At 41.0% G+C, this 15410-nt stretch overlaps 1 protein-coding gene across 3 annotated transcripts; it reads right to left on the bottom strand.

Annotated features, from left to right (window-relative positions):
* Positions 1 to 2955: 2955 nt before the first annotated feature.
* Positions 2956 to 15161, bottom strand: LOC139369775 (GTP-binding protein REM 1-like). 3 transcript variants are annotated; one of them, XM_071109038.1, is made up of 6 exons: positions 14782 to 15161; positions 14104 to 14347; positions 12763 to 13096; positions 10446 to 10528; positions 7291 to 7498; positions 2956 to 6746 (listed from the first exon to the last, which is right to left on the bottom strand). In XM_071109038.1, the coding sequence occupies exons 2-6, from the start codon at positions 14113 to 14115 to the stop codon at positions 6469 to 6471; spliced, it is 915 nt and encodes a 304-aa protein (XP_070965139.1). In that variant the 5' UTR covers positions 14116 to 14347; positions 14782 to 15161; the 3' UTR covers positions 2956 to 6468. The 3 variants fall into 3 exon arrangements, with proteins under 3 accessions (XP_070965139.1, XP_070965140.1, XP_070965141.1); XM_071109039.1 differs by having other exon boundaries at positions 12763 to 13121; positions 14782 to 14940; XM_071109040.1 differs by lacking the exon at positions 14104 to 14347 and having other exon boundaries at positions 4535 to 6746; positions 12763 to 13121; positions 14782 to 14908.
* Between the last annotated feature and the right edge of the window lie 249 nt (positions 15162 to 15410).

Raw genomic sequence — 15410 nt, forward strand, 5'->3', positions numbered from 1 at the left:
CAAATTGGCACTCTTTCCTTACAATCCATCTAGGAAACAATGTTTTTGAGTACAGTATGACAAGCATTTAATTTGTAATGATACAAGTTGCATGTTCTCCTTTAAAATAGTCTTATTTTTTTCACTTTTGAAACTGTACATAATCCCCATTTTATTACATTTGAGGTTATGTCAAAGTCGAGGGCAGGCAATATTACGTTCAAACACAGTGTAGTTTGAGAGTAATATTCCCTCGAGTTTGATTACAATATTTAATTTTCAGATGGGGAGCAACAAGAAGTTGACATACTTAGCATTCTTGCAAGTAGCAAGAAATCCTTCATGTTCTATAGGGCTTTATGTTGGCTCGATATCCATGGTTTTGGATTGCTATCGTGAATGTTATTTTGAGATTTACAGTTCAAGGATAGTTAATTAGCGTGATTTCCATGCCGCTGGTCCACACAGGAAGTGTGGGAGAGGGACAGAAAGAGGACAGCGAACAGTTGGCCTTAAAACTCTCCCAGTAGACTATCGAAGTCAGTGAGAAAATACCCCGAATATATGTATGGATTATAATATTTGCATGTCTTACATTTTAAAAACAAAAGATATAAACAAAATTCATTAACAAAAATAATAATTGCCCTGAAACAAGAGCCCCAAAGTACATTTTTCTTATGACCTGAAGATCACCCCTCCCTTACAAGTTATCCTTGTTACAACCAGTCTGCACTCCTGGACAAACTAGCCAAAACATTAGGAGAGGAAGTTCACCTTTTAGAGGCTGAGGAGCATGGTCATTACTCATCTTTTTTGTCTTAAACTTTATTACCCTGCATTTTTCTGTGTTTAATCTTATTCTTTCCGTTGTGTCCTGCCACAGCTTGCTCCTCTGCTGGCTGCCAACTTTCCGTAATTATCTCTCTCTCTGGCGCACTCTCTCTCTCTTTCTCTCTTTCTCTCTTTCTTTCTTTCTTGCTCACTCACATTCGCTCTCCTTCTCCCCTTCTCTCTCTCCATCTCTGCTAGCTGTTCACCAGAGAGCAGGGCCGGCAAATTAAATCTCTCTGGGGGATTTGCCCAATATAAACATGACACACATCTGGAGGACGCCAGATTCTTGACACGTAACAAGAACCAGCCTTGCGACTGGCGCAGGAGCATTCATCTTCTTGTATTCCCCGCCACCTCCCTTCTCCTCTTGCTCTTATTCACTTTTTCCATTCTGCTCTCTGCTTTCTGCTGTTTTGTTGTCGGTGCTCCGTAGGCAGTAAACTCTCCCCAAAACTCTCGAGTTCATTATCAAATTACTGATCTTTTTCACTGTTACTCATCCATTAGCTATTCTACTAAGAATAGCTAATGGTGGCATCTATAAACTCTACATTGTGATTGCACAACAGTTAGACAGTACAGTAAAAACATGGTGGATTTAGTTTTTCATAGATGACTTACAGTGTGAGTACAATAATTCACCTAATTGTCCACAACCATTACATCAGTCACAGATGATGGATAATGTCTAATGACACCATTATTTCATTCAATTTAGAATCTTGGCTTCATAACTCCAGCTAACGATATAATGCAAAATTAATGAAAGGGCGTAAGAGTGTTTGATGTGTGTGTGTTTCTACATGTCTGCGTGTGACCTGTGACATCCTGTTTGTTTGCATACATACGTATGTCAGTGGGTCTGTGTGTGCGTATGCGTGTGTATGGTGCATGTGTGTGTTCGTTAGGGTTTGTGCATTCTTTCCATTACCCAGACCAAATCAATGCAGTGAGCTCAGAGCCAACTAGCACCCCCCTACATCTCTCCTCCTCCTCCCTCTCTGGTTTTGCTGTGCTGTGCTAGGGGGGAGAGTGGAAAGAGCTGACCCAACCCTGTCAGGCCAGGCCTGGCCCCAATGTAGCCCTGGCCCCCTGCCTGGCCTCCTGCTGCTGCTCATGGAGCTTGACACACACACACACACACACACAGAGACACACAGACAGTGGCTGTCTCAACACATGCGACCCAGGCTCCAATAACATTTACACACACACACACACACTCACACAGCCTTGCATGCACACACAGACTATTCACACGCATTCTTAGTTCTACTGTTTGCTTATGTTTCTTTTGACTATTCCTGTGAAACGTGTTGGTTTTGGCACCTTATGTGAAAGGTGAGGTTTGTCAGAAGTGTAAAGCACAGGAGGCTGCTGAGGGGAGGACAGCTTAAAATAATGTCAGGAACGGAATAAATATGCCTAAAAACTGAGATAATTTGTGAAAAAACAAGTGAGACATTCTTCTGAATAGAAAACTGAGTTGAAGCTAATCAAAATGATTCAATGACCCTTTGGGTAACAGGACATGACTTTATGGCGCTGGAGGGAGTAGCAGGCGTTTTATGGGGTCCTGACCAATTGTGCTATTTTGTGTTTTTGCGCTGATCTTATTTTATTATTATTTTTATTTTTTTACATAATGCTACCCGTACTATTTGCAATGACACCCTTTTTTTTGCACTGGCTCTTGTACACTCACTGGACTCTACCCACACACTCTCACATACTACATTGATACTCCAACACATACACACATACTCACACGCACATGCATATTGACGCCACACACACACAGACACACTTTCACACTCTTTCATACAGCACACGCCACTGCTACTCTATTTATTGTCTATCCTGATTGCCTAGTCACTTTTACCCCTACTTACATGTGCATATTACCTCAACTGCCTCGTACCCCTGAACATTGACTCTACCGGCACTCCTTGTAAATAGCCTCGTTATTGTGTTACTATTTTGTTATTTTTTGTGTGCACGTTTTTCTTACTTTTTAGCTCTGCATTATTGGGAAAGGTCTCGTAAGTAAGCATTTCATGGTAAACGTCTACATCTGTGTTATTCGATGCGTGTGACAAATACATTTGATTTGACATAATAATAATACAAACAATTCCATTTAGCAGACACTTTTATCCAATGCAACTTTGTCATGCATGCATACATTGTACGTATGGGGGACTCCTGGAAATTGAACCCATTACCCTGACATGTAGGCCTATAAGCATTTCCATAAGTGATCAAATAACCTGTATCAATGCTTTTGGGGGATTTGACCACTCAATTTTGTACTTTCAAAATTATACTTTTCACTGCTGCTTACGGGGTGGGTGGTCACCATATCGCATCATTTTCAACTATACAGTAATGCTGATTTGACTTTATATGTAGTGGTGAGCCACAGTAATTCACCTCATCAAACCTCTATAAATCAGTTTATATATTGAACCAATCCTGGTGGCATAGCACAACACTAACAATCAATACTGCAATAACATGAGGCCTTTGCTGTAACTATGTAGAATCGGAACTCTCTTTTAGCATGTTGATCTCAAATTCTATCAAACCCAGATACATAAAACCTGTCATTTATTAAAACATAATTTCAGAGGTGCAGCCAGGAGCAATGCCGTTTTATGGATTCCAGTGTTCCATATTGGTTGAATTCTTGGAACTTAAAGATATTGCACATCAGGCCTCCTTAGTGGCGCAGCGGTCTAAGTCACTGGATCAAGGTGCTTGAGGCATCACTACAGCATCGGGTTCGATCCCAGGCTGTGTCACAGCCGGTCATGACTGGGAGACCCATGAGGCGGTGCACAATTGGCCCAGCATCATCCGGGTTAGGGGAGGGTTTGGCCGGCCAGGACTTCCTTGTCCCATCGCGATCTAGCGACTCCTTGTGGCGGGCCGGGCGCCTGCAAGCTGACTTCGGGTGCTTGTAAACTGACTTCGGTCAGCAGCTGGACGGTGTTTCCTCTGACACATTGGTGCGGCTGGCTTACGGGTTAAACGAACAGTGTGTCAAGAAGCAGTGTGGATTGGCAGGGTCTTGTTTCGGAGGACGCATGGCTCTCGACCTTCGCCTCTCCCGAGTCCGTAGGGGAGTTGCAGCGATGGGACAAGACTCTAACTGCCAATTGGATATCACGAAAAAGGGGTAAAAGTACAAAAAAGTTATATATTGTACGAATGACAAGAGAAAACTGTTATTTCTATTACATCCTGTTTTTGAGTTTTATTTTGTTCAGGAATGTTTCATCAATGCCACAAAATGTCAGTGCAATAACCTGTGTTAATGAACACTGAGTGAATAGTCTCCTATTGTGAATGTCACTTGAGGACCTCTCAGTACACTGAAGTTTCAATGATACCGTGTGCATGGTTGGCTAAAATTGGGCTCTGGTTGGTTGTGAAAGTGTCACTTAGGGGCTACGTCCCAAATGGCACCCTTCCTTATAGTTCACTACTTTTGATAAGAGCCCTATGTGGGGGCTCTGGTGAAAAGCAGTGTACTATGTAGGGAATAGGGTGCCATTTGAGACGCAGGAGAGTATCCACTTATATTGTTACTCTTTTTAAGCCAGCAACTAATCATGGAAATCCACGTAAAATTCCAAGGCCTGATCTAAACCGTGTCAAATGACAGTTTTGGTGATAAAATGCAATATGTTATTATTCAGAGAATAATCCAGGGTTGACCAGTTCATATATGTTTTAATGTTTTTCATGTTATCTCTTGTTTTCCTTTCATTAATTCAATATCTAAATGTCATGTTAGATGTAATTCAAATGTGATTAAAAAATGTCCATAATGCAACAAAGTAAGGAACATGTAATATAATAAGACTGGATCATCAAATGAGATCAGTATTTCTTCCATATCAAAATAAATGAAAGAAGTTGCATTGAACAATTCCATATTTATCCCAACCCGTTTGTGTCTGGACATGAATTTCATGCTAACATGAGCTTCTACCCATCTAGGGGTTTAAACCACAACATGGGCATTGTCATTAATCAATGGAAACCTCCTGATCATCTGTACTTTGTCAACGTTACGAGGCAGCCATACAACTCCATATGGAACACAAACAGACGTTGTCCTATGTCCCAAATGGCACCTTATCCCTATATAGTGCAATACTTTTGACCAGAGCCTTATGGGCCTTGGTCAAAAGTAGTGCTCTTTTTAGGGAGGAGGGTGCCATTTGGGAAGTAGACATTGTAAAACTATGTTCTCTAGTCGCCGATTCCTTTAGCAGGTTTATGGAAGGCTCTGGCTTAAAGGTGCCCACCAGAATCAGCACAACTATCACTTGTACTTTTAAAGCCATTGAAAACTCTATGATCACATTGTTCAGAGTGTAATTTCTAGCCTAGTAGCCTGGTCTGGTTTTACTTCAGCCAAATTGTCACTTGACAATGAGGAAAAAAGCAGAAAGGTAGCACAACTATCTCTTCCATTTAATTTCTATATATATCTCTCTCTCTTACAAAAGGTTACAAAAATGTGACAAACCTTCAAATCCAGAGCAGACAATGGTATAGTGGTAATATATTTCCTACTCCTTTATTTCCTCATAAAAATCCTTGACATTTATGTACTGTATTTACAAACTTTGTACAAAAGTGATAATACCTCTTTCAAAGCCAACCAGGACACACACACACATTCACATTCACACACACGCACACACACACATTGAAGACTTAACATTTTTCTTGTTTGGTCTCTTCAGGACCATGTCATCATACATTGGTGTTTTTTGACTGTGGTCAATCAGACCACGCCTCTTCAAAAGCATCCATTACAGTTGTACTGTTAACACCCCACTGGTCCTTCCAGCGTAGGAGGTGCTTGTAGAGGAAGGTGTGGACGGGATAATCCTTTTGGAAAGTTCACGATGGTGTCGATTCCCAAACAACATCGGCACTCACATGTAATTTAGCTGTCAACTGATGGGCTCATAGACAGAACAGAAGTCTTAAACAAGAGCTCTCTTGGTTGTTGTAGAAGAATGTCCATTGATTCCTCCCAACACATGACTGTCTCCCATAGTGCAAAACCTTGAAATCAAATCATTAGTGACGTCTGCTTAAAAGTACCTAAGTGGGCATTGCTTTCCTCATGGCAAAAATACATCATACGATGTGTTCAAAGCACTTTCTTTGGTAGAAAATAAAATTATTATTTCATACCTCAATAATCTTAGAAAACCTTCTCAAAGGAGACTGTAAAGGACTTCAAATGCCAGATCTATGTCTGGATACACTGGTCTAGGAATCTATTGACTTAGATGTAAGGCAAACAGTTGATAAGGTATCTGTTTAGCAAACTCACTCTCAGCAGATCTGTGATATAGCAACAAAAAAGTCTCAATTGCCTCACATTTTCATCTCAATTGCTTTGAATGGCTGAAATAAATAGGAAATAACAACGTCCATCCCCTTTACCACTAGGGGGTTGGAGCATAGAATTAGTCTCTCTAGACAGTACAATACAGCCGTTGGTTGGTTTAAGGATTTGACCCACAAGATGGCCGCCCGAAGAACACAGCGTCAGGGCAAAGAGGAGAGTTGAAGTCTGCGACCACTGTCGGCGTGAACCACTTGGTCACACAGCAACCATTACAGCACGGCCAGGTCGTGGCAGGACTTGGAGCGAACCTTCAGCGCCATCTTCTTGTTGTTCTTGGCCACCAGGCGGTCCAAGAAGCGGCGGGCCTTTTTGGCGAGGCTCTCCTTGCGCTTGTAGACGGAGCGCCGGCGTTCGTTGGTTTCCTTGCTGTCTCGCCGCAGGCGGATCTGCCGGACGATGCCCTCAAAGAGCTCGTGGACGTTGTGGTGGAGCGAAGCGGATGTCTCGATGAACTTGCAGTCGAACACCACGGCGCATGCACGGCCCTCTGGGAGAGAGCAGAGCACAGAGGAAGAAGAGGTCATACGAGAGGTGTTTACATGTGAGAGGGGTACGTTTGATTCTTTATTAGTCAGGGATGTCTTTATTACGCAGGGATCAGGTGAAACTCGCAACATAAATACATTTGATTCATCGCACCAGAATTAGCAAAGCTTATTCTCATCTGCAGAACAGGTTAAATATCAAAACATTGACCAAATCATCAAGAATTACGGTGACATTGTAAAATACAGTGTTAGTGTATGAGATGTGTGCTGTAAATTCAACTCATGGAATATTAAGGGAACAACTTATAGTATGTTGTGTGGACTGCAACATTTGATATATGATCATGTTCTGTAGTTGTAACTTTTGCTTGTTTATTTGACTATAAAGGCCACAGAAAGTGCAGTACAGACTATTGTATGCCAAACTGTTTGTCTCTTTTATAAGCAGAGTGCTGCTCATATTGTTAAATGGCTCTCATCAAGTCACTGTTCAGAAGGTGTGGAGAGACGCTTTAATGATTACATTATTAGAATCAACGTTACCTTCTACAGCCACTTCTCTGGAGCGGACCAGGTCACTTTTGTTGCCCACGAGGATGATGGGAATGTTCTCGGCCTGCCGTATGCGCCGCAGCTGGATGCGTAACTCAGAGGCACTCTCGAAGCTGCTGCGGTCCGTGATGGAGTAAACTATGACGTAGGCGTTGCCCACCTGCATACAGTAGTCCTGGACCCATTTCTCATCCTCCTCCTGAGAGACACAGACAAAGAAGAGAGAGAGAAGTTCAACATTCACCAACAACAGCCATATTTGGGTGCTCGTCCAGGATCTGGACTTTGATGGCACCTTTTTTTCCCTAATACTCTATAAGAAGGGCAATTCCAACCAACTCAATGCACCAAGTACACATGTCGATCAGGAGCTCGCCCGGGGAATTCCTGTTAGTTCTCTTATTTACTGCAGACAAGTCATGTTTGCATGATTTTAGCTTATTCATCATTCATAATTAGTTCATTAACATTTGCTTCATTCATGTGTCCGACCAATACTGGGTCATACATGTGACAGACAAATACCTCAAAAGGCTTCTTCTCTAAGCTGAGACATCTTTAGTTCTCAAAACAAGGGTCTGGGCGTACTGCCAAATTGCAGATACTGATAGTGAGGATTCGTTCAGTCACTTGCATGAACACAGAAATTGGTTATTAAAAAAGCACAAACATAACATTTTCCATCACAGCTTAGACTGTTGACAACATTTAATCTATATTTCGTCTTCAATGTTTATTGAAAACAAATACATTTGCACAATAAGCACAGCCATATTAGTATTGACATGAAATCAGTCAAAACACCTCAAAACAAGACATGGTATCAACAACAAGATAAGCTGAAACAAGCCACTTATGATGCCCCAGAAATCGGCATGTAAAGGTGCTCTCAGATCTCAACCCCATAGAAAATCTTTGGAGGGAGTTGAAAGTCCGTGTTGCCCAGCAACAGCCCCAAAACATCACTGCTCTAGAGGAGATCTGCATGGAGGAATGGGCCAAAATTCCAGCAACAGTGTGTGAAAACCTTGTGAAGACTTACAGAAAACGTTTGACCTCTGTCATTGCCAACAAAGGGTATATAACAAAGTATTGAGATAAACTTTTGTTATTGACCAAATACTTATTTTCCACCATAATTTGCAAATAAATTCATTAAAAATCCTACAATGTGATTTTCTGGATTTTTTTTCTCATTTTGTCTGTCATAGTTGAAGTGTACCTATGATGAAAATTACAGGCCTCTCAAATCATTTGAAGTGGGAGAACTTGCACAATTGGTGGCTGACTAAATAATTTTTTGCCCCACTGTATCCAAGCTGCAGGCTAAGGTTAAATCTAGACTTGGTTTCCTCTCGTAATCGCTCCTCTTTCACCAGCTGCCAAACTAACCCTGATTAAGGTGACCATCCTACCTATGCTAGATTACGGCGATGAAATGTATAAATCGGCATGTAAAGGTGCTCTCGAGCGGCTAGATGTTCTTTACCATTCCGCCATCAGATTTGCCACCAATGCTCCTTATAGGGCACATCACTGCACGCTATACTCTGTAAACCGGCCATCTCTGTATACCTGACGCAAGACCCACTTGTTGATGCTTTTTTTTTTTATAAAACCCTCTTAGGCCTCACTTTCCCCTATCTGAGATACCTACTGCAACCCTCATCCTTCACATACAACACCCGTTCTGCCAGTGACATTCTGTTCAAGGCCCCCTAATACACATCCCTGGGTCGCTCCTCTTTTCAATTCACCGCAGCTTGTGACTGGAACGAGCTACAAAAAAAACTTAACAGTTTTATCTCCATTTCTACATTCAAAGACTCAATCATGGACACTCTTACTGACACTTGTGGCTGCTTCACGAGATGTATTGTTTTTTCTACCTTTTTGCCCTTTGTGCTGTTGTTTGTGCCTAACAATGTTTGTACCATGTTTGTGCTGCTACAGTACCATGCTGTGCTGCTGCCATGTTGCTACTGTGTTTTTGTAATGTTGTCTTGCTAACATGCTGTGTTGTCATGTGTTGCTGCCAATGTGTTGTCGTCTCAGGTCTCTATGTAGTGTTGTGGTGTCTCCCTTGCTGTGATGCGTATTTTGTCTTGTATTTTTTTATCTCCCGTCCCCACAGAAGGCCTTTTGCTCTTGGTAGGCCGTCATTGTAAATAAGAATATGTTCTTAATTGACTTGCCTAGTTGTACAAAGGTTATCAATAAAATAAATACATGTAAAACCCTTCTTTCCTTCCAAAGAATCTGTTTTAACATCCGAAGAACCCGTTCTTCCAAAAGCGGTTCATTGGATTAAAAAGTTTGCCTTAGAAAAAAGGGTTCCAAAAGGGTTCTTTGTAATGTAGCATGTGTTTTCTGTTGTTATAATTGAATCATTGAAGCCACCTTTGATGTCAAAAATGCACTCATGCATTCAAAAGATAATTGAGATAAGTGATGGTCAACATTAAGTTTTAACGTTGTTATTCGAAAAAGCACTAAGCTAAGTTGACTTATATGCATTTGTGAATACAGAAAGAACTCTGGTCTCCAGGGATGGTTATTGGTCAAACATCTGACGTTCTGCTTGTAGTGACACTTGGTGCTCTTTAACACATTGAAACCACTGTCTTTATAGACATCCTTATCTCCCTATATCTCCTCTAACCCGGTACAGACAAGTCAACATGTGGCTTGGCCTGCACGCTTCACTCCCCAGCTGTAATCAATACTGGAGTAATTAAGCCCCACAGCCATCAGTGTCCCATACAGACACTCGCCTAATGCCACTGGAGCCACCACTCACTGTCTCCAGCACAGCCAGGATTTGCCCCACTTCAGCTTGACTCAATGGAGTTTAGCTATAGGCACACAGTGCGAGCACATATATTTTTATACAAAACCGAGGGAGGGGCAGGGCTGTCCCTTGGTATCATAGTTGTTTAGAATGGAGCCTTATGGTTCGGCTGGCACAAGCAGATTTGTTTCTTTGCTCTACCTGTGTTCTTAAGTAACACTGAGTAAGATTAAGTTATATAAATTAGAAAGCTTAAAGCTTTCAGTCCGTTTTTTTGATGTGAGACTATATCATATTCTCTACTGTGCAATGCATTTTTGTGACAAAGATGTTGATGGTTGGTGTTGTGTCATACCTGTTTCTCGTTCTCCCAGGTGTCCATGACGATGAGGGTGGTCTCCTCTCCATCTACAATCATGGTTTTCTCATAGGTGTCCCCTAAACAAACAAAACAACCAGGAAAGAGAATAGAAAATATATTATTTCCTACTGTACCTCAATAACGTTGGAAAACGTTCTAAAAGGGAGTCTAGACATTGCAACCTAGGGTAAAAATATAAATACAACTTGTTTTATTCTTGTAGATAAATTATACTTCTTTCTTTATGTCAACTCCTTCAAACATATCTACAATTGGTTGCAGCCAGCAGGTGTGATGGAATTTGGTTCTCTTTCTCTCTAAATATAGGCTTCTTTGTGAATGGAGACCTGATGGAGACTCAAGGGTCAAAACCTTGTAGACTGCTGTCAATAAACCACATGGGAGCATAGATTTCAGTGTGCAGAATCTCTTTTTTCCTCATGCTGAATCATTTATGCCATGTCCATTTTAAGGTTATGACTTTAGAAACTAAAATATGGAGGTGTTTTACGAATTTGGTTATATATAAATATTTGACATACAAGAACTCTACACTTGTGTTTATCCCTACTACTGCTAAAATGTGCAATATAGCTATTACACTTCACTACCATATCATCATGACAAGGGAATATAAGCCGCGGGAAACACCATTGAGCCATGTCTAGTTTAGTCTGATTAGATCATCCTAGCGAGACTAAAACACACTTTGGCCAAAAGTGAAAAGAACTTGTTACATTTTCCTGTCAACCATAGCCTTATTGTAAAAGCTGCTGCACAAGACAAGGACAAATGGCCCGTCAAAGCCTTGAGAAGTTGAGGTCTTTGAGTTGAAGTGACAAATCTAGGTTTTTGATTTGATTTATTAGGATCCCCATTAGCCGACGCCAATGGTGACAGCTAGTCTTACTTGGGTCCGACACATAAAGAAAAATAAATGACAGACAAAAGACTACCATTTACATACGTTTAAATACATGAACATGTAGTGCATGTTTTTGCGTCTATCAGTTACACATACATGTCAGTTCATACACACAAAAAGTCACATGTGGAGAGGCGTTGTGCCGTGAGGTGTTGCTTTATTTTTGTTGAAACCAGGTGAGCTGTTCACTTGAGCTATATGAGATGGAATGGAGTTCCATGCAATCATGGCTCTGTATAATACTGTACGTTTCCTTGAATTTGTTCTGGACCTTGGTATTGTGAAGGTCAGAACCTGTAAACAAGCAAACAAGTAATATGCCTACAATGGAATGTATTGTAATATCCTCGTAATGCCGTTCTTTCCTCATAAAACACTTGCCATTCACCACACAAGCTCTAAACCAACCAAGGAGTCCGCTATGAAGAACAGTTAAATTGCTGTCAGTGTGACAAGCAAAGTGACCCAAAACTAAAAACAACATGACCAAGTCAGTGACAGGCTGAAAACAGGACAGCTATACACTTTCTCCTGATGATGTCAGAGGGAGGTCTCATGAGGAGAGACTTTACCACTCTGGAGAGATAGGAGCTGCCACACACACACAGCAACCTATTTCCCTGTATATTGCAGAAACTTTTGACCAGGGGCTATACAGCAACATTCAGCTGGGCTGCCTCACAAATAGAACTCTATTCCCTGTATAGTGCACTACTTTTGACCTGAGCTACCCCACTAAGGGGAATAGGGTACTATTTGGGACGCATCTTTAGCCAGTCACTCCCATCAGCCGACCCGACACGCACAAGTCATGGCAGCATGAACCTCTCACAAACAAATAAAGCAAACCGTGTCTAGGCTACCGTATCAGGCATGACCTAAAAGTTTTCGTTATTTATTTTGTAAATATTATGACTTTTATCCTGTCCTAGTAAACACTTTCAGAGAAATTGGTGTTTCAAAAAGGACAAACTGCACAAATCACATCACTCAGCAGCACAGCTGGATGCCAAAATGCATGGGTCAATATAAGCTGCCAATCAATGCTTTGAGGTCACTCAGTACTACACATGACAGAGACAAGAGTTCAATCAATGTAGTTGTGACAGGTTAGCCAAGGTTGTTAGGGCCAGGGCAATGTCAGAGACCATTACTTTTACAGTCATTGTTGAAGAGATGCATAAAATTAATTAACTCATTGAATAACTCATTAGTGCTTAGTGTCCATAGATTTTAATTAGCAGATGAGGATGGATGATACTAATAGTTTTTTTAGGTTACTGATAAGACATTGACAAACAACTACTAAATAGTTGTGTTAATAGGCTACACACCATAAATAGCCTCATAATAATCATATTAATTGTGCTTGGTAGAAAAACCCACCTCCCGTATGGTCGTGAGCATCCTTTTCCTGAATGCCAGCAAAGATATTGGCAAGACTCGACTTTCCAACACCGTGGTCTCCTAGCAAAACAACGTGGTACAAACAATCTGCTCCTGAGCCATCCGAGTCATTATCCGAGTCATCAGATGACCAGTTGGCGCGGCAGTGGAGAGACTTGTCTCCGGGATGGTATGAGGCGGACTGGCCAAGCGGAGGGTGATGGGGGTCGGCTGGCGGGTCTCTACCTCTCGTCCCCGGCTGATGAGAGGCAGGGATAGGAGTACTTGCCCTTCTCCGCAAAGTCTCCTTGCCCTCTCTCTGTGTGTGTGTCATCTTAGCGAAAAGGCAAAGAACATCCCTTAAAAATAAGAATATGTAAAATAATCATAAGATAAAGTCCTAATTCACTAGGACATAAGAGTTAAGCTCAAGGTTATTATAGTTCTGTGTTTTTATATTCCTTTTTATTCCTATTAGTTTTGCGATTTATTTGAAATTCAGTTTCGTTTCAGTTTTCAGACCTGATTAGCTAGTTTTATTTAGTTTAAGTTGTATAAAAATATTTGTATTTTATTTTATTTAGGTTCAGTTCTAATGTTAGGGCAAGAAAGTATGTGTGTGCCAGACTAGGAGTCATTACTGTTGTATAGTCTGCAACTGGGGGGCAGTAAAGTGATGGGTCAGGTCATAGGTTAGGTTAGGTTTACGTTATACAGTCAATCTCAATGTGACTTGGATTTGAAAGGAATAGCGCTGAGACTGATGCAAAGAAATATGGTGGAAGGAGTATCTCTCTCGCCCATGTTTACACCAATCCAATGTTTAACTTAACTTGATTACATGGACTACTTAATGATCTGCTTTCCACTGTTAGCTGGTGATAGTGATGTACAAGCTAGGTCTTTTTGAAACCATCTCTTAGCCACATTTACCACCGGATTTAGTAGGCTTGAAAACCCCATCAAAAGCTTGAAAACACTATTGTAATCCCCATTACATTTTTACCCAAAGTTTAGAAAAAAACATAATTCATGATGGTTTTATTTCATTTTAGTTCGTTTTGGAGATAAATCGTTTGTTTAGTTGTAGTTTTTCAAACGGGTGTTGATTTTTTTTTATTTCAGGTTACCAAATAGTTTTTTTCATTATTAGTTTTCGTCTCTGTTTTCGTTTACTATAATAAACTTGGTTAGGCTAAATAATATAACAACCCCTATAATAAACAGTTTATAAACAGACACTGCTCCCGGATTAAAGATAAATTGTAAAACAAACAAAAATATCACGGCCTATGGAGTGTAAATAGCACTGAAACATAATATTGTCTGGAATTTACTCACAACTGTAGCCATGAATCTTCTAATTTTGTCCAGTATTCTCCATTGCAGAGCAAAGCACAGACTTCACCATATAGTAAAGTTTTCTCGGTTCGGGGAGCTGTGTCCGAGCTGTCATTCTGTTCTTGTACCAAGGAAAGCTTCCAATGTATCAATCAGTTTTGTTACAGTGTCCCATCATCTATTCTATACAAGTGTAACACTATACCCCTGGAGTCATGGCAACATCCTGCAAAGTTCCACAACCCTGTAAAAAATGTAAGAGTGGAATCACAGGTTGCTCGCTCGCCTCTCTTTTTCAATCTCTTCTCTGTATCACACAAGAAGGCATGCACACGCACGCACGCACACACACACACACAAAGGCAGACACAATGTTTCAGATCACCTCCTCTAATAACATGCACTGAGACGTAGTCATGGTGTAGGCTAATTCAAATAGGCTATTTTAAAAACTCGAACACCGCTAACTTTGTTGGTCAACAACTAAATCATGTAATGGGGAGGACAATCATTTCAATATGCAATGTTTTGCTTTTATAAATCCATAGCACTTCTTCTAGGAACGCTATTGCACTTCCTGTCCAAAAAGTTGTTGGCTAAATGGTGGGTGCTAATTTCCAAATGTCATATGGCGTATTTTAATTAGGCTACTTCAGTTTTCTACCTATGGATACTCACCCGTGCTGTAAATTCCGTTTAACGCATGTAGGCAATGCGCGTTCTGGGTGTTTTCAGCGGAGCGTGTCCTTTGATGATGCGCGCGTGCTTCGAATCAGCCCTCATTCAATTCTCTCATTGCTGCTGCAACTTTTCCCTGTGTGAATCTACTTTAATCTCATCGAAGAACCCACCCCGACTACATGACGTAAAAGTAAGTCACTTCCTGTTCTAGACTGTTAGTTTTCTCTCTATTTTACCACAATAATGTTTACCTCCACGGTGCAGATATCTACTAGGGCAGGGTTTCCCAAACTCGGTCCTGGTGCCCCCCCACCTGGGTGCACGTTTTGGTTTTTCCCTTAGCACTACACAGCTGATTCAAATCATCAAAGCTTGCTGATGAGTTGGTTACATTGCCCAAGCAGGACAACCACTGCTTTATATACATTTCTATAGAAAATATGGGGACAGGATGTGTCTTGTCCTAAAATCCATGTCTGTTTAGATTAGTCAAATCAAGCCCCAGTGTTGAACTCTTTATAAAGTACAAAAATATCTTCAAAGGGAGCCAAGTCTCCATTAAAAGCACTTTTACAAGTATGCTGCATAGTTTCAGTTTGAGACAATCAGTACACACACACACACAC

This window comes from Oncorhynchus clarkii, chromosome 17 (assembly GCF_045791955.1).
Source record: "Oncorhynchus clarkii lewisi isolate Uvic-CL-2024 chromosome 17, UVic_Ocla_1.0, whole genome shotgun sequence".
Classification (NCBI taxonomy): Eukaryota; Metazoa; Chordata; class Actinopteri; order Salmoniformes; family Salmonidae; genus Oncorhynchus; species Oncorhynchus clarkii.